The sequence below is a fragment of the Hypanus sabinus genome, chromosome 1, assembly GCF_030144855.1.
Source record: "Hypanus sabinus isolate sHypSab1 chromosome 1, sHypSab1.hap1, whole genome shotgun sequence".
In the NCBI taxonomy this organism is placed as follows: domain Eukaryota; kingdom Metazoa; phylum Chordata; class Chondrichthyes; order Myliobatiformes; family Dasyatidae; genus Hypanus; species Hypanus sabinus.
Genome location: NC_082706.1, coordinates 74,644,106 through 74,664,860, shown reverse-complemented (window position 1 = coordinate 74,664,860; position 20,755 = coordinate 74,644,106). Strand labels below are relative to the sequence as shown.

Sequence of the window (20,755 nt, the reverse complement as noted above, 5' to 3'; positions counted from 1 at the left end):
CTGGCAATATGACTAGTGATTTCACATCTGGAACACAGTTAACTGGCTGCATCTGGAGAGGAGTTTGTCAGAATTTGAATCATGTAGAAATATGATTGAGTAGTGGAGAGTGTCTACACAGTGTAATTTCTTGTTAAGTGTGGCAGCGCTTGTAAAAGCTGGATATAAGAATGGACTGATGAGGTAAAAATATCTATTATAAAGGAAAAACACACACAAGATGCTGGTGGAACGCAGCAGGCCAGGCAGCATCTATAGGGAGAAGCGCTGTCGATGTTTTGGGCCGAGACTCTTCGTCAGGACTAACTAAAAGGAAAGATAGTAAGAGATTTGAAAGTAGTGGGGCGAGGGGGAAAAGCAAAATGATAGAAGACCGGAGGGGGTGGGATGAAGCTGAGAGCTGGAAAGGTGATTGGCAAAAGTGATACAGAGCTGGAGAAGGGAAAGGATCATGGGACGGGAGGCCTCAGGAGAAAGAAAGTGGGGGGGGGGAACACCAGAGAGAGATGGAGAACAGGCAAACAACTAAATATGTCAGGGAAGGGGTAAGAAGGGGAGGAGGGGCATTAATGGAAGTTAGAGAAGTCGATGTTCATGCCATCAGGTTGGAGGCTACCCAGCTGGTATATAAGGTGTTGTTCCTCCAACCTGAGTATGGATTCATTTTGACAGTAGAGGAGGCCATGGATAAAATTCTCCATGGATAAAATTAAAATTCCACGTCCCATTCCCATTCTGATATGTCTATCCATGGCCTCCTCTACTGTCAAAATGAATCCAAACTCAGGTTGGAGGAACAACACCTTATATACCAGCTGGATATCCTCCAACCTGATGGCACGAACATTGACTTTACGGGTTGCCCCCAGCCACATGGTCAGGTGCTTTGGCTATGAATACAAATGGTGCATTTCACTATGTGTTTCAAAGTATTCGTGATAAACAGTCAAGTCAAGTCAGGTCACTTTTTATTGTCATTTCAACCATAACTGCTGGTACAGTACACAGTAAAAATGAGACAATGTTTTTCAGGACCATGGTGCTACATGATACAACACAAAACTACACTGAACTACATAAAACAACACAAAAAGCTACACTGGACTACAGACCTACCCAGGACTGCATAAAGTGCACAAAACAGTGCAGGCATTACAATAAATAATAAGCAAGACAATAGGCACAGGAGAGGGCAGTAAATTGGTTTCAGTCCAAACTCTGGGTATTGAGGAGTCTGATGGCTTGGGGGAAGAAACTTGCATAGTCTGGTCGTGACATGAATCTTATTTTTCCAGGTAACAGCATAACCAGTGAAGTACTGCAGCATTAAAGCTCTTCATAACAATGGATCAGTCATTTTGAAGATAAAGTTAAATGTAACATCTCCAAATTTGCAGATGAGATAAAACTAAGGGTAATCTAAGAATGAGGAGGATGCAAAGAAAGTGTGATTAGATAGTTTACATGAGTGACATGACAGATGTAAATGAGTATGAATATATACTTGCTCTTATAAACAAGAGGACAGATTATTGTCTGAATGATGACAGATTAAGAAAGGGAAAAGTTTAGGATTGATTGCTGGAGTGAAGGTGTGATGAGATCCATCTGGATTTTGTATGTAGTTTTGGTCTTCATATCTGAGGAAGTATTAAATCACAAAGACAAGAAAATCTGCAGATGCCAGAAATCCAAAGCAACACAAAATGCTGGAGGAGCTCAGCAGTTCAGACAGCATCTATGGAAAAGAGTGAACAGTTGATGTTTCGGGCCAAGACCCTTCATCAGGACTGAGAGAGAAGTGGGGGCGGGGGGGAGATGCCTGAATTAAATGGTGGGGGAAGGGAAGGAGGCTGGCAGGAAAGTGGTGAAGCCAGTTGGGCGGGAAAAGTCAAGGACTGGAGAAGAAAGTATTTGATAGGACAAACTAGGAGATAGGACACTAGGAGAAAGGGAAAGAGGATGGAACCCAATGGGATGTAATAAGCAGGTGAGAAGAAGTGAAAGGTCAGAGTGGGGAATGGAGGGCACAGGAGAAATTTTGCTCACCAGAAGAAGAAATCAATATTCAAACCATCAGGTTGGAGAGTACCTAGATAGAATATAAGGTATTGTTTCTCCATCCTGAGAGTGGCCTCATCTTGGCAGAACTAGTCATATAACCATATAACAATTACAGCATGGAAACAGGCCATCTCGGCCCTTCTAGTCCATGCCGAATGCTTACTCTCACCTAGTCCCACCTACCTGCACTCAGCCCATAACCCTCCATTTCTTTCCTGTCCATATACCTATCCAATTTTACTTTAAATGACAATATCGAACCTGCCTCTACCACTTCTACTGGAAATTGGTTCCACACAGCTACCACTCTCTGAGTAAAGAAGTTCCCCCTCTTGTTACCCCTAAACTTTTGCCCCCTAACTCTCAACTCATGTCCTCCTGTTTGAATCTCCCCTACTCTCAATGGAAAAAGCCTATCTGTGTCAACTCTATCTATCCCCTTCATAATTTTAAATACCTCTATCAAGTCCCCCCTCAACCTTCTATGCTCCAAAGAATAAAGACCTAACTTGTTCAACCATTCTCTGTAACTCAGGTGCTGAATCCCAGGTAACATGCTAGTAAATCTTCTCTGTACTCTCCCTATTTTGTTGACATCTTTCCTATAATTCGGTGACCAGAATTGTACACAATAGTCCAAATTTGGCCTTGTATAATGCCTAGTACAATTTTAACATTACATCCCAACTCTTATACTCAATGCTCTGACTTATAAAGGCCAGCATACCAAAAGCTTTCTTCACCACCTTATCCACATGAGATTCTGCCTTCAGGGAACTATGTACCATTATTCCTAGATCACTCTGTTCTACTGCATTCTTCAGTGTCCTACCATTTACCATGTATATCCTATTTTGATTATTCCTATCAAAATGTAGCACCTCACACTCATCAGCATTAAACTCCATCTGCCATCTTTCAGCCCACTCTTCTAACTGGCCTAAATCTCTCTGCAAGCTTTGAAAACCTACTTCATTATCCACAACGCCAACTATCTTTGTATCATCTGCATACTTACTAATCCAATTTACCACCCCATCATCCAGTTCATTAATGTATATGACAAACAACATTGGACCCAGTACAGATCCCTGGGGCACACCACTAGTCACCACCCTCTGTCACTTCTGGCATGTCCCATCCAGCCACTGTTGAATCCATTTTACTACTTCAATATTAATACCTAACGATTGAACCTTCCAAACTAACCTTCCATGCAGAACCTTGGCAAAGACCTTTCTGAAGTCCATGTAGACAACATTCACTGCTTTACTCTCATCAACTTTCCTAGTAACCTCTTCAAAAATTCAGTAAGATTTGTCAAACATGACAAATGTTACCTGGGTTTCAGCACTTAAGTTACAGAGAAAGGCTGAACAAGTTAGGTCTCTATTCATTGGAGCGTAGAAGTTTGAGGGGGGATTTGATCGAGGTATTTAAAATTTTGAGAGGGATAGATAGAGTTGACGTGAATAGGCTGTTTCCATTGAGAGTAGGGGAGATTCAAATGAGAGGACATGATTTGAGATTTAGGGGGCAGAAGTTTAAGGGAAACACGAGGGGGTATTTCTTTACTCAGAGAGTGATAGCTGTGTGGAATGAGCTTCCTGTAGAAGTAGTAGAGGCCAGTTCAGTTGTGTCACTTAAGGTAAAATTGGATAGGTATATGGACAGGAAAGGAGTGGAGGGTTATGGGCTGAGTGCGGGTAGGTGGGACTAGGTGAGATTAAGAGTTCGGCACGGACTAGGAGGGCCAAGATGGCCTGTTTCCGTGCTGTGATTGTTATATGGTTATATGACCATCCACGCACAAATCCATGTTGACTGTTCCTAATCAGACCCTGTCTATCCAGATAATTATATATACCATCTCTGAGAATATTTTCCATTAATTTACCCACCACTGACGTCAAACTTACAAGCCTGTAATTGCCAGGTTTACTCTTAGAACCCTTTTTAAACAATGGAATAACATGAGCAATATACCAATCCTCCAGGACTATCCCCATTTCTAATGACATTTGAAATATTTCTGTCAGAACCCCTGCTATTTCTACACTAACCTCCCTCAAGGTCCTAGGAAATATCCTGTCAGGACCCAGAGGTTTATCCACTTCTATATTCCTTAAAAGCACCAGTACTTCCTCCTCTTTAATTGTCATAGTTTCCATAACTTCCCTACTCGTTTCCCTTACCTTACACAATTCAATCAATTCAATATCCTTCTCCTTAGTGAATACCAAAGAAAAGAAATTGTTCAAAATCTCCCCGATCTCTTTTGGCTCCACACATAGCTGTCCACTCTGATTCTCTAAGGGACCAATTTTATCCCTCTCTATCCTTTTGCTATTAATATAACTATAGAAGCCCTTCTGATTTATTTTCACCTTACTTGCCAAAGCAACCTTGTAACTTCTTTTAGCTTTTCTGATTTCTTTCTTAAGATTCTTCTTACATTCTTTATATTCTTCAAGCACCTCATTTATTCCATGCTGCTTATATTTATTGTAGTTATCTCTCTCTTTCTGAACCAAGTTTCCCATATCCCTTGAAAACCATGGCTCTCTCAAACTTTTAACCTTTCCTTTCAAACTAACAGGAACAGGTAAGATTCTGTACCCTCAAAATTTTACCTTCAAATGACCTCCATTTCTCTATTACATTCTTCCCATAAAACAAATTGTCCCAATCCACTCCTTCTAAATCCTTTTGCATCTCCTCAAAGTTAGCCTTTCTCCAATCAAAAGTCTCAACCCTGGGTCCAGTCCTATCCTTCTCCATAGTTATATTGAAACTAATGGCATTGTGATCACTGGACCCGAAGTGGTCACCAAGTCCTCACCCAAAATAATTTTTTCTTCAGCTCCTCCCGCGTTCTCCAAACCCGAGGGGTAGCCATGGGCACTTGCATGGGCCCAACCTGTACCTGCCTTTTTTACGGCTATGTAGAACAGCCTATATCCAAAACTGTACCCAGTTATACGCCGTAACTCTTCCTGCGCTACATTGACGACTGTATTGACACTGCATCATGCACCCATGTTGAGTTTGCCTCTATTTCTAACATGCCCTTAAACTTACTTTGACCATCTTTGATGCCTCCCTCCCTTTTCTTGATCTCTCTGGAGATAAGCTACAATCAACATTTTTAATAGGCCTACTGATTCCCATAGTTACCTTGAATATACCCCTTCCCACCCTATCTCCTGTAAAAATGCTATTCCCTTTTCTTTGCCTCTGCCACATCTGTTCCCAGGACACAGATTTCCAGTCCAAGACATCAGAGATGTCCTCCTTCTTTAAAGAACAGGGTTTCCCACCCTCTACTATTGATGCTGCCCTCACCCATATCTCCTCCATTTCCCATTCATCTGAGCTCACCCTATCTTCCTGTCATAATACTGATCGAGTCCCTGTTTTCCTTACCACCACCCCTTGGGTCTCCACATTCAACACATTACCCTCCACAACTTCTGCCATCTCCAAAGGGGCCCTACCACCAAACATATCTTTACCTCCCCGCCCCTGCCGGCTTTCTGCAGGGATTTCTCCCTCTGGCATTCCCTTGTCCATTTGTCCCTCCACACTAATCCCCTCCAGGCACATATCCCTGCAAGCCATCTAGTGCCAAACCTATCAATACATCTCGTCCTTCACCTCTATTTAGGGCCCTGAACAGTCTTTCCAGTTGAGGCAACAATTCACCTGAAAATCTGCTGGGGGCATCTATTGTGTCTAGTGCTCCCAATGCAGTGTCCTCTACAATGGTGAGATCCGTCTTAAATTGGGTGACTGCTTATTCATGCACCAAAAGTTGAACCTCTCAGTGGCCAAACATTTTAATTCTGATTCCATTTCCCACTCCCATTCTGATGTGTCAATCCATGGCCTCCTCTGGTGCCAAAATGAGGCTACGCTCAGGGTGGAGGAGCAACACATACCTGTCTGCATACCTTCCAACCAGAGTATCAATTTCCCCTTCTGGTGAACAAAACTTCACCTTTCTTGCTCTATTCCCCACTTTGAACTTTTACTTCTTCTTATCTGCCTATTTCATCCCCCTGGGTCCCTTCCTCCTTCCCCTTCTCCTGTGGTCCACTCTCCCATCCTATCAGATCCTTTCTTCTCCAGCCCCTGAACTTCCCCACCCACCTGGCTTCACCTATCACATTCCAGCCAGCCTCTTTCCCCTCCCCCCCCCCCCCACAGGTGTCTCCCTCTTCCCACTCATTCCTGAAGAAGGGTCTCAGCCTGAAACATTGACTGTTTACTCTTTTCCATAGATGCTGCCTGCCCTGTTGAGTTCCTCCCGCATTTTATGTGTGTTTCTGAGGAAGTATGTTCTTGTCACAGGAGAAGTTCAAGGAGTTTACTATACTGATTCTTGAAGCAGCAGAATAGCTGTATAGGCAATGATAAGGCCAATTAGCCCTAAACCTACTGGATTTTAGAAGAATGAGATGAGATCTCATAGACACCTATATAACTCTAACAGTTCTTGACCAACTATATACAGGAAATATGTTCCCAATAGCCAGAGACACTAGGACCAGGGGTTACAGCTTTGGGATGTAGAATCTAGTATTTACAGTCATGAATTATAGAGAAACTGTCAAGATGCTGGAGCAGGGATCCAATCGCACACCCAGTACTGTGCACACAATGATATTAATTGAGTAACAAATCCCGAGGTGCAAACAAAGTCGGTGTCAAAGTTCAAGCAGGGATCAAAACATTCAGAGAGATCCAAAAACCAGAATTGGGAAACAGGCAGAATCAATATTCAGACGGACAGAGTACAAACACAAATGCTGGAAAGGCTCAGGAAAATTCTCTGGCAAAAAACAGCTGAAAACACGGGACTGAAATACACTGAGCAATAACCAGAGAAGCAGGTGATAGGTGGAGCACAATGAGACACAGGTGGCAGCAATACAGGGAATAATGGGAAACAGATAAGAGATGGAGTACTCAGTAATACAGGGGCCGGAGTAGAGCAGGAGCGGGGACAGGAGCACATGGCAATACAAAATCAGGGGAAACACACAAAAAGACAGAGTTCAGCTGGAGGTACCAACAGAAACAATGCACAAATACAGGTCTTTCAACCATGCTGACCGTCAACTCTCCAATTATGTAATCCTATTGTACTCTCTTCACTGTCTCAATAACTCCTCCTGGATTTTACCACTTACCTATACTCCAGGAGGAATTTAAATTGACAAATGAACCTACCACTGTGCACATCCTTGAGTTATAGCAGGAATCTGGAGCACCATAGGGTCACAGGGAGAATATGCCAACTTCACATGGACAGCACCCTGGCAACAATTAAAATTAAGCCAGGGCAACAAACACACGATGCTGAAAGAACTCAGCAGGTCAGGCACCATCTAAAGAAATGAATAAACAGTCGACGCTTCAGGCCGAAACTCTTCTTTTAGACTGAACAGGAAGTGGGAAGACGCCAGAATAAAGTCTATGGTGCTCTGAGCACCATAGACTTTAGAACACTTAGAACACTTTAGAACTCTATCCAACACTTTAGAAACAAGATGAGATATTTCTTTGCTGAAAGGGTGACGGACCTGTGAAGTTCTTTACAACAAAATGGAATGGAGGCTAAGTCATTTAAGTATATTCAATAAAAGGAGAATATTTCTTCATGCTAAAGGATTGAAGAGAACTGGGACAGATGAAGGGTCTCTACCCAAAACATTGACTGTCCACTTCCCTCTACAGATGCTGCCAAACCCAATGATTTACTCCAGTAATTTGTGTTCCAGCACCCTCAGTTTCTTATGTTTCCTGCGTAATATTGGTGTATATCAATAGATGGTGCAAGTGGCAAACCCAAGTCAGCAGTTCCAGACTTGCCGAAGTAACCAGCAGATAAACAGCATGACTGAGATGTACACTAAATGTGTTTATATCAATAATTATGTCCACTTTCCAGGACAACAAATTTCACAACTCCATCCCAGTACACCAAGCCCATCTTTCTTTACTGTGAAACATTAGAGTTAACATTGGTTTAAAAAAAATCATCCCCCCCCCCATTATGTCCCCCTTCACAGTCCTCGGCAGCCCTGTGTCCACCGTGGAGAACTTCAGGTTCCTGGGAACCACCATCTCTCAGGATCTGAAGTGGGAGCAGAACATCAGCTCCATCCTGAAGAAGGCCCAGCAGCGGATGTACTTCCTGCGGCGCTTGAGGAAATATGGTCTGCCTCAGGAATTGCTGCTGCAGTTCTATACTGCAGTCATTGAGTCTGTCCTGTGCACCTCCATCACTGTGTGGTTTGGAGCCGCCACCAAGCAGGATAGAACCAGACTACAGCGCACAGTGAGGACTGCCGAGCGCATCATTGGAGCTTCCCTGCCCTCTATTGTGGACCTGTACTCTTCCAGGTTGAAGAAGAGGGCGGGGAACATCATAAAGGACTCCTCCTATCCTGCGCACGGACTGTTTGAACTGCTTCCGTCTGGTAGGCGTTTCAGATCCCTCCAGACTAATAGGCACTGGAGAAGTTTTTTCCCTACTGCGGTCACTTTGCTGAACAGTTAACTGCCGGCTAACTATTACTTGGATTGCACTACTTGTATGTATAATCTATATTTTCATTTATATTTATTATCTGTTATGAGCAGAGAGACAACATCTGCCGGAAGTAAATTCCTTGTATGTGCACAGGTACTTGGTGATTAAAGTCTGATTCTGATTCTGATTGTAGTTTGAAGGAGTTTATGGGTATGAATTGCCATTAGCTTGTTTCCCTCCCTAAAACCCATTGGGTAGCTAAGGTAGCTAAGAATACGGTAGCTAAGGATTGGCAATGACAAAGCAACTGCAGAAACTTATAAACACAGGCAATTCAAAATTTTAGTACAATGTTCTATGTTCATTTCTCTTCCAATATGTTTGAAAATTAGCTGATGTAAGTGATGCTGGTAAGTTATGTTCCCAACAGCTCATGAATAACAGATGGACTTCCACATCGAAAGAAATCGTAACGTTCCGCAAAGCTTTGCTAAATCCAGTAACAGCCCTCCAATTTCAACAGTTCGCATCATTCAAAGGAGAATTAATGGAGAATAATGTTCTTTTCTGGCTTGAGGTTCAAAAATATAAGGTAAATAGGTAAATACAGTACAGTGATACAAAATCTAAACCAGTACTTTTTTTTGTAAATTATTTGTTTAACTTTATGTATGATTCCAGTTCATTGGGACACATCAGTTAATTGGCGCAGCCACATATTTGGGACAACTCTTAAAGCATAAAATCTAATTGAGAACATGGCCAGGATTCCACTTGTTTATTTGGGACATTATGTTGTTTAATTAGAAAAGGAGACTGTTGCCAAACAGTTCCTATCTAGTGTCAGTCACATGGAGTTGTGCAGCCATTAGACACCATGCCATGCTTATGGTGAACAATTTTTAAATAGTGCCAGTTGTGTGTGTTTGAGTTTTAAAAAAAAGCTGTGATTTTTGTCACTGATTGTTGGCGAGAACTAAGCAGTAAGACAATTCAGAACTGTTTTGCTCACTACAGTTTCAAGCAATCAGGCTTGGGGATGCCAGAATGGATGTGAGTGAAAATGAATTGATTTTGCTACTTTAACAAGTTAGGAACTATGAAGAATTTGAGGATGCAATCTTGAACGTTAAAATGAAAATGAAGATTTGGAGGATGCAATCGTCTATGGCATTGTATGAAGGCAATCAATTATCTACACTGGTGTCAGCACTAATTTTGTTCATTTACACTCAGAAGAACACAGCAGGTACACAGGATGAATTCCTCATTGATAACTATTGGGAACCAATATACAGTTTTATAGTATTTTGGTAATATTGGTAGTTTTCTACTTTGCTCTGTATTTCATTTAAATATATAAATTGTTACTAGGTTAAATGGTAGTTTATCTTTTTTATACCTTTTTAGCAATTTTCATGAATCTTTCACTAATTGGACCAGTTACTTAATTGGGCCAAAATGTTTTGATTCCAATGTATCCCAATTAATTGGAATCCACTGTACAGCAGAATTGCATGTATGCTTAAATACATAAGCATTGTGTGCATGTGTGTGAGAAAACTACTTTCTGTAGCTTCAGTGACACAGAGAAAGTGACGAATTTTCATCTTTCTTTTTCCTTCAGGACATGTGCCATACTAAAGCAAGTGATGAAAGCATTCAGAATAAGATTAAGTCCATCATTAATTGTTTCATCAATTCCAACGTCATACCACCTTTGCAGATTGATATTCCACAAGAGTGTGCAGATAAGATTGTAAATGACATGGAAAATCAGGGAATATATATCTTCAGAGAAGCACAGGTATATGAAAAGAAATGTAAAATACTTAATAAGATTTCCAAGTAGCAACATTCCAGTGAGAAGCCTCATGAAAATGGTTGGAATGGGTTTAGAAATTGTTGGGGGTTGAGGAGGAGTATACCGAAACAGAAACAAAGGAATAGGGTGAATGAGATTGTATTGTAAAGTATTAGATGGCAATACATTGAAAGGGACTAAGAAAATGAGCTTAGTCTACATATGTGTAAACACAGTTGCGCTAAAAGTTATTGTTGACATGTAAGTTGCAAACCAACCTCATTGGACTGGGATGTAACAATGACTCAATGTAACATGACTCAAGCTAGACACTCAATGTGCCAGGCCACAAAGAGACACAGCAAAAGGAGGTGAGATGCTAGTACTGATATGGAATATATTACCGAGCTGGTAGGGAAGTAGGTCATTGAGAGGTCAAAGACAGATCTATATGAGGCTTTCATTGGGCAGGGTCCACTATTTATGTTGTGTCCTAGCTGTCTAGATACACAAGCCTGAGCAGTACAATGTGGAGAGCAAGCTGTTGCCCAAGCAGCAAGCTTCCCCTCTGCATCTGGCAAACACAAAGGAAAGGCAGAGCCGATAGAGTTTGGCACCACAGCAGTTGCCCATCAGCTTTGAACTCAATGTAGGACTACCTTAGGGACTCCAGCTCTGGATTTTTCCCTCAGGGTTTATTCCTGAAGCCTTCCCCATGAATAGGTATAGCCGCAAGACAGCAGAGGTTTGGGTTTAGAATTTTCATTCTCCTGGATGAGCTGCCAAGTGACTGGTTTTAAGGTGCCAATCATCTGTCTTTGCCCCTTCTCCTGACAGTAGAAATTATTCTGCCGGGCTTGGTCGATAAGTCACGTATGAAGGCCAGAAGCTTGGCTTTGTTGTCAGAGTCTATTTGAGGTGTATGCCATTGGGAACATTTAATAGGTAGTGGGAGCTTGTTCCCCCCCCCCCCATCAACCGCAGCTATAATAGCGTAAATAGCAAAGATTGTGTGGACTTTCTGAAATGTGTTCAGGAGAATTTCTTCAATCAGTATGTCCTCAGGCCAACAAAGACGATACATGTTCATCAGAACATCTGCCATTTTAAAGCCAGTGATCAAACCATTCAGAAGAAGATCGCAGTTGCCATTCATTCTTTCTTCAGTTCCAAATTACCACTATCTTCGCCATTTTGACATTTCCTCAGAAAATAAGGGGAATTGCATTGAAGGGCTGGATAGAGTAGATGTGGAGAGGTTGTTTCTTATGGTGAGGGAGTTTAAAATTAGATGACACAGCCTCAGAATAGAGGGATGTCCATTTAGAATGCAGATGAGGAGGAATTTCTTTAGCCAGAGAGGGGTAAATCTGTGGAATTTGCTGTGGATGCCATGCTTAAGACAGAGGTTAATAGTTTCTTGATTAATCAAGGCATGAAGTCAGGAGATTGGGGCTGAGAGGGAGATGGATCAGCCGTGATGAAATGGCAGAGAAGACTCAATGGGCCAAGCGACCTAATTCTGTTCCTATATATTATGATTTTATGAAGTGGAATTCACTACCTGAAAGGAAGCAAAATCAATCAAGTCCGTCAAAGGTATATTGGGTAAGAACTTGAGAAAGATATGTTGAGCTATGGAGAAAGAACCCATTTGGTCCAGTAGACTTGGAGGTTCTTCTGTACCTTATTAACATTCTGAGTTACTTTGCAAGAACTGTGGATATTAGTCATAAAAGCTTTTCTAAGCAGAGAAGAGATCTGAATGAGGAAGTTTCTTATAGTGGGGAGTCTAGGACCATAGGATACAGCATCAGAATAGAAGGGTGCCCCATTAGATCAGAGATGAAGAGGAATTTCGGTTATCAAAGATTATTAGTGGAGAAGTCATTCTAGTTATTATATTTGTTGTATATATTTTCTACAAACTCTCTTCATGAGCACCCTGAGGGCAGATGAGAACAATTATGAAACAAATGTTGGATATTAAAAGCAGCATTTCTCAACAGGAAATATTTCAAGATCAAGTTGTAGTGAGAATGCTGATTACAGCATTCAAGATGTTTTATTAATATTCAATTTAATTTATATATTTTTTAATTAGGAGCAAAAGACTTAAAATACATTAAAATTCTGAAAATAAATTAAGTAATGAATGTATAATGAGTAAATTGTAATGCAAACCATTCCAAATTATTTCAAAATACGTGTAAGCACTTCTTCAAAATATCATAATGAGCAAAAAGAATGGAACAAGTCATCGTATCACAAGTCTTCTTATCAGTGTGTTCATATTAACAAGCTCTCACTTAAAGTTTCACATAGCTCTTCCCATTTTCACAAGCCTTTGGGAAAACCCATTCTGCATCACCTCTAACGTGGCGAAGCATCCTCTTGCTGGTCCAACGCAGAAGTGTAGGCCAACAATCCCTTCCCAAATTCTGGGTCTTATGCTAAACTCCATGATATGTTGCATTTATCCCGCCTGCAGTTGTCATCAGATACACCAGCACTCTGATAATCTAGCATGCTTGGGACTTTGTTAATGCCAGGCTGGTATATCTACCAGACTATTAGACATTACCTTAACACCTTCACACTTTTTTATTCACTTTTTTTTAGATGTTACTCAGTATGATAAATGCAAGAAAGTCTTCAAATGCTGGAAACCACATGCAAAATGCTGGAGGAACTTAGCAGGTTGCTGTTCCTCTGCAAAGTCTCTTCAAAAGATGCCTGCCCTGAAGAAGTTTAGATCTTCCCTTTTGTGGGAGCTAGTGAAACCCTCTCTCACTTCTCCCCCACTATGGTATCTTTCCTACACACCTGGCTTCACCTATCACCTTCTAGCTAGCCTCCTGCCCCTTCCCCCCACAGTTTTATTCTGTCATCTTTCCCCTTTCTTTTCAGGCCTGTTTATTAGTTTCCAAAGATGCTGCCTGACCTACCGAGTTCCTCCAGCATTTTGTGTGCGTTTTTTTACATAGTGATAAATTTTCAATGAACCAGGCAAGTTTACAGTGAACGTAGGAATAGGAAGTCCATAAAATAAAAGGAGGTTCATAAACTAGGGCTTGACTGAGTGGATAGGGAATGCAAACCCAAAGCCCTGGTGTGTTCAAAGGTGAAAGGATCCAGAGCCCTATGTGCTTGAGAGAATGCAGAAACTGAATCACTTGGGAGCGGACTATTAAAAACAGAGCCCCAATACAAGCAAGTTGAATGGTCAGTTCAGATAGGCAGCAACATCTCTTCTACAATTGCTATCATAACAGGTGTATGACAAGCCTCTGTTCTTAGCCCCCTGCTCTACTCTCTTGAGGCCAAATACTGCTCCAATGCCTTTGTTAAGTTTGCAGGCGACAGTGCAGTTGTTGGCCAAATCCAAGGTGGTGATGAATCAGGACGTAGGAAGGAGATTGAAAATCTGGCTGAACGGGGCCACAACACCACCAAAACCAAAGAGCTGATTATTGACTACAGGAGGAGGAAACTGGAGGTTCAGTACTCATCAGGGAATCAGAGGTGGAGAGGGTCAGTAACTTTAAATTTCTCAGTATTATCCCATTTTAAGGATCTGTCCCGGGTCCAGCATTAGAAATGAAGCATAGCAGTGCCTAGACTTTCTTAGAAGTTTGCGAAGTTTTGGTATGTCATCTAAAACTTTCACAAACTTCTAAAGATGCATGGTGGAGAGTATACTGATAGGTTGCATCATGGCCAGGTATGCCCTTGAACAGAGAAGTCTACAAGAAGTAATGGATAGAACCCAGTCCATCATAGGTAAAGCCCTTGCCACTACTGAGCACTTCTACAAGGAGCACTGTCAAAGGAAAACAACATCCAACATCAAGAACCCCCACCACCCAGGACATTTTTTCAGCTCACTGCTGTCATCAGGAAGGAGCTACAGGATCCTTAGGTCCCACACCGCCAGGCTCAGGAACAGTTATTACCCTTCAACCAACAAGGTAGTGAACCAGAGGGGATAACTTCACTCACCCTAACACTGAACTGATTTCACAACCTATGGATTCACTTTCAAGGACTCTACAACTCATGTTCTCAATATTATTTATTTATTACTAGTGTTTTGTTTTTCTGTTTGTATTTGCACAATTTGTTGCCTTTTACACATTAGATGATGGCTCATCTTTGTGTTTAGTTTTTCATTGATTCTGTTGTGTTTCTTTGTATCTACTGTGAATGCCCGCAAGAAAACAAATCTCAAGCTTATATATGGTGATATATATGTATTTTGATAATAAATTTGAACTCTGCACTTATATAATCATTTGCTTTTCTCCAGAATTTAAAAGAAGCATATGAAAGTATTGAAATGTGTATTATTTTTCTCCAGAAATTGACTAAGTCCCTTGACTGGAGAATCCATACCAGGAATTAAAGTCATTTTGGAATAAAATGATGAGGCATTTTTCCTACTAAGCCTTTCTAGTGATCTGTGGGTATTTAATAGATGTACCTGTACAAAATAAGTTAATTTTGACTGTAGTGCAGTGGTTGTAAGATGTCATACTGAATGGGCTCAGTGGCTTAATTATGAAATTCCCTCTGATACTTCCATTGGCTGATTGCAAGTAATAGCTGAACATATTTTTAAAGGTTGATTTGCTAATCTGGAATTTTGTAATATTTGTGCTTCAGTAATCTGAAGGCAGCACAGTGTCAGAGCGTTTAGTGAAATCCTATTGCAGCAGCAGTGATTACTGATCGGAGTTCAATTTCTGCCACCATCTGTCAGGAGTTTGACTGTTCTCTCCGTGACTATGTGGGTTTCCACCGGGTGCTCTGGTTTCCTCCCACATTCCGAAGATGTATGGGTTAGGGTTAGTGAGTTGTGAGCACGGTATGTTGCTGCTGGAAGGGTGACAACTCTTGCAGACTGCCCAGCATAATCCTCACTGATTTGATTTTACACAAATTTCACTATATGTTTCAATGTAAATGTGATAAATAAAAGTAATCTAGTTTGTCTTTTAATCCAGAAATATCTAATTTACAAAAGCATTGATATTTCCTCTACAGATGGCAGTTTTTGATGTACTCTTCAAACTCTGGCCAGACTTTACAAACTTCCAACAGAGTATTGTTGATGAAGGCAGCCTACAAAACATAGAAACAAACAAGTGAAGGAAAAGAAATTGGAATGAGCTCACCTGAGGTAAGACATCTGATTTGTGCAATTTAAGATCTTAACAAATCAGCGCAGAATTTGACACCTAGCCCACTGAGTCTTTACTGAAAATTCTGAAGAGCAATCTTAAATATTCCAGTTCTACTTCTTTCCTCATAATGCACACCAGTGATATCAATAGTATAGTGTTGGTTTCCACCATTGCAGCTCAGTTTTCAACCACATTGTTCTGAAAAACATGATTATCAACTAGCTTTTGCTAACTCTATTTTCCCTTGGTAATTCATTAACTGAAGTACTACTCAAGTTCCAGTTGCAATATTTACCAGCCTGTGTCACAACCTGTGAAGGCTGACATAAGCTGCTCACACTTAGCCGAGTCATCCTTCCAACTTCCATCAAGATTACTGCACTGAATTGTTTCTTTTAATGGGTTTTTACAGAATCTGCTACAAATGCTAATCTTTATAATTGCTGTACACTCAAGCAGACAAGATGTTATTTACCTTTCCTGCAGCCAAAGAATCAGGCAGAATAGCGATGGGTACCCTTGCAGACTTGCACAAAATATGGATACTCAGAAAGTACACTTGTGTGGCCTTTCAAGTGCCCCTTCGAGATACTGAACTATTTGTTAATCATATGTATCCTGATTCCTCAGGAGCATTTTGTGGCCAACCAACACAGGATGTTCCTCATTGTGTAACCACAGTCAATGTCTTAAATTTTGTAGTTATCTGTTCTTTAAAATCTTTTGATTTAGCTATCAGGCCTTTTCTTGAGGATAGGCAATAAGGGGTAAGCCATCAGGGAAGGCAGGGGGAGCTATAGCCCAATCCCCTGGATGAGGACAATCACAAAGGCCAGATGCACTTTTATTACATCTGATGGTTCCATTTAATAGGACAGTAAAGATTATCATTGTGTTTCTTAATACAGTGATAAGGGACTCTGTTTTGGGATTGGATTCATAAAAGTGCAGCTCCACAGCAGTATACAATTTTTCCTAAAACTAGTTCTCTTTAAACGATACGTGACAAGGATAAAAGACACATAATGATTCCATTGAAGGACAGTTCTTTCAATCTCCCCCACATCATCCGCCACAAGGGGGACCTCCCAGTGGCCAAATATTTTTATTCCCATTCCGACGTGTTGATCTATGGTCTCCTCTTGTGCCAAGATGAGGCCACCCTCAGGATGGAGGAGCTACACTTTATATTCCATCTGAGTAGCCTCCCACCTGATGGCATGAATATCTCCTTCTGGTGACCAAATTCTCCACCCTCACTCCTCTATTCCCCACTCTGACCTTTTACTTCCTCTGACCTAATACCTCCCCTGGATCCACTCCTCCTTCCCTTTCTCCTATTGTCCACTCTCTTCTCCTATCAGAATTTTTTTTCTCCTTGACCTATCCCTATCACCTGGCTTTACCAATCACTTTCCAGCTCACCTCCTTCCCCTCGCCCCATCTTTTTATTCAGGCATCTTCCTCCTCAGTCCTGAAAAAGGGGCTTGGCCTGAATCGTCAACTGTTTACTCTTTCCATAAATGATGCCTGTTGAAGTTCCTGTGTTGCTTTGGATTTCCAGCACCTGTGGTCTTTCTTATGTTTTGTCTCAAAAATAATATAAAAACGGTGCAAATCTGGCAATAGATGATACCCAGTGAACAAGGATTGCTTTCTCATGCATTATTTCAGCGCCTGTTATACATGTGGACTACTGGCATTACATTTACATGAATTTTGCTAATGAGTACTTAACACAAAGTTTGCCTGAGTTAAATTCCATCTGCCATTCTAGCCCACTTTCCCAGTTGATTGATATCCTTTTATAATCTTCACAGTTCAAAATAAATTTTGATGGCATCTGCATATAGTGTCCTTCAGTTGACATTTTCTGGATAGATCATGAAACCATATATTTCACTTCTTTTATGTCTGCTATATTTGTCGTCTTGAATGTGATTCTGGAACTGTTGGAGCCTATGATTTTCAGTTTGGAGATCATTTGGGTGTTTCAGCACTCTGCAATCTATATTTTGTGTTTTCATCCCAATCTTTCTTGATTTTTTTGTGTGAGGGAGGGGGATTTGGGAGTTGATGTGCCTGTTCCATTTTTGTGGAGGGAAGAGGGAACCATGATAACCATGCTGCCATTCTTGGTTTCATGGCTATCTGGACAAGAAGAATTTCTGAAGTATGCACGCTTTGATAATATACGGACCTTTAAACCTTTTTGAAGTGTGTTATCAAAGTACATATGTGTTACCATATACTACCATGAGATTCATTTTCTTGCAGGGATTTCCACAGAAAGAAATACAATAGAATTTACAAAAAAGAACAGGCAAAGATTGACAGAAAAACAATGTGCTAAAGAAGATGAATTGTACAAATAAAAAAAGTGATATTGAGAACATGAATTGTGAAGAGTCCTTGACAGTGAACCTGGGTGTCAGACAACATCATTAATATTCAGAAAATTACTCAGATATTACTGAAATACTGCATTAAATACACAACAGGACAGCTGAAAAAGAGCTTGGTTAAAGATCAAACACAGTGCCAATGCAGTAGAGCTGCTGCCTCTCAGTTCCTGCATGTCAGGTTCAATCTGCATGTTCTCCCAGTGACCACTGTGGTTTTCCACTAGCTGCTCCAGCATCCTCCTGCGTTGCAGTGACATACAGGTTGATATAGATTGTCTCTGTTGCATAGGTGAAAAGTAGAATTTGGGGGAATTAGATAGGAATGTAGGGAGAATAGAATGGAATTAGTAAAAATGTGCAATTGACTAATATATCTCTATCTGACTCCCGGGATCACGAGGCTGTGTGCTTAGTCCCCTGCTCTATTTGCTTTATATTTATGACTCTGAGGCTAAGCACAGCTCCAATGCCATATTCAAGTTTGCTGATGACACCACTGCTGTTGGGCAAATGTGGTTGATTGGTGCCCTCAACCTCTCACTCTCAATGTCTGCAAATCCATAGAGCTGATTATTAACTACAGGAGGAGGAACCTGGAGGTCCACGAGCTATTCCTCTTCAGGGATCCGAGGTGGAGAGGGTCTGTAACTTTAAATTCCGTGGTTTTATTATTTCAGAGGATCTGTCCTAGGACCAGCACATAAGTCCCACTACAAAAGAAGGCATTGGCAGTGCCTCTACTTTCTTAGCAGTTGGCACAATTTTGGCATGTCATCTAAAACTCTGGCAAACTTATAGGAGTGCAATGGAGAGCACCCTGGTATGGAAACACCAATGCCCTTGAACAGGAATGCCGGCAAAAAGTAGTGGATACAACTCAGTCTGTCATAGGTAAAGCCCACCCCTCTATTGACCACATGTACATGTTACGGGAAAGCAGCATCCATCATCAATGACCTGCATCATGCAGGCCGTGCTGTCTTCTCACTGGGAAGGAGACACAGGAGCTTTAGGATCCATATCCAAAATGCAGAAAACCTGGGTAATATCCTCTGGGCATAGTGACAGGCCTTTCCCTCTCCGGTAGCGTAGCAGAGTAATCCTTAGCAATCAAAAGGCAGTCAGCCAGTGCTCACCTTCCACATTTGCCTCAACGTTTCAATCTCCCTCGTTGCTTTAATGGGCAAAATTGAATCCCCAATTTCAACGTTTAAGAGAAGTTTGGTTGATACAGGAATGGGCGAGATGGACAGCTATGGTTTTTGGGACAAGGGAGTTTAAATGGTTCGGCATGGGCTGTAGGGCCTGTTTCTGTGCTGTAGCTTTCTATGACAAATATCAGCTTGTGCTCCATCCCGCAGCCTGCCTGCCTGCCACAAGTTTAGCGCATGCTGCCTCTGTCTCCTGGAGTCCTTTCAGAGACTGCAGAGTGAAGGAACACCCTAACAATCTCCAAACTTACGCATTCGCCTTGATGTTTCAAAGTTCAAAGTAAATTTATTATCAAAGTACCTATATGTCACTATATACAATTCTGAGAATCATTTTCCTGTGGGCATATTCAGCAGATCCATTGAATAGTAACTATAACAGGCATTGTTGATGGGATCCCTCTGCTGCCAGTGAAGGTGTTAGTGAGTGGCCTATCGTTGTGTGGCGGCTCATTGTGGTAGGTGGGTAGGCAAGTAGGACGCTGCGTTTGGGTGGTGTCTGCCTCTTATGGTGATGTCAGAGGATGTTACCGTGATTCTGCATTTATGCTTTGGACTATTGCATCTATGAACTGTGGACTTTTTCAGACTTATGGTTTCTATGTTCTGTGTTTTTGCCCATTCCTTTCCATTTTACTGTGTGAAGGGTATTGGGGGTTGATGTTCTTGTTGTGTTCTGTTACATTTTTGTGCTGGAGAGGGGGGTTTGAGGGGTGACAATGTTCTTGTTGCGTTTTGTGCGGGGGAGGGGGGATTTGGGGCCAATGTATTTGTCATGTTTTGTTTGATTATTTTGTGCAGGGGGAGGAGGGTTTGGGGAGTTGATGATTGGGTTGTTCTTTTCTGTGCAGAGGGGTTGGTTTGATGTTTCTCTCTGATCAACTTTAATGATTTTTCTTTGTTTCATGGCCCTCTGGAGACAACAATTCTTAGAGCTGTATGTGGATGCATACTTTAATAATAAATGGACCTTTGGATCTTTGGACCTTTCTGAATCAATGAAAGATCAACCAGAGTGCAGAAAACAACAAACTGTGCAAATGCAAATATAAATGAATAGCAACAAATAAGGAGAACATGAGATAACAAGATAAAGAGTCCATGAAGTGAGATCATTTGTAGGAAGCTCCATGTGTATACCTTCAGCTATATGGTGCAGTGTTGCCCCTAATTTACAAAGGGTCTGCAGACACAGCAGGGGAAGCGGGGCTGTTTTAGATATAATGAAGGTGTCTGTTAAAAGCTTATCCTCCATTCTGTTTTTCTCTATTCCTGCCTCTTTTTTCTGCCTTTTCAGGTGTTTTTTTTAATCATCTCTAGTACTGCTAACATTTCCTTCAGCTCCCTCAGCCTCAGTTCCTCTTTCCTGAGACCCTTCTCTCATTACAGTGTTATCTGCTCCCCTGGGGGTTTCAGATGCCTGAACTTCTAGCATGGGGAGGGGGGGTTGTAAGGAGTGGGTGTGGGTCGTCCCAAGGCAGTCATCATTATTAAATCATCTATTTCACTATTGGGTGCCAATGGGGCACTGGCGAGTATGGGGA

General features: G+C 41.5%; 1 protein-coding gene across 1 annotated transcript in view; it reads left to right on the top strand.

Moving 5' to 3' along the window:
* The window catches only part of LOC132391884 (regulator of G-protein signaling 22-like), a 42,897-nt gene extending 32,440 nt beyond the window's left edge, over positions 1–10,457 (top strand). The window contains exons 7-8 of the mRNA XM_059965971.1: positions 9,036–9,197; positions 10,233–10,457. Coding sequence (XP_059821954.1) covers positions 9,036–9,197; positions 10,233–10,457 — 387 coding nt within the window. The remainder of the gene's footprint in view (positions 1–9,035; positions 9,198–10,232) is intronic.
* Positions 10,458–20,755: the final 10,298 nt, after the last annotated feature.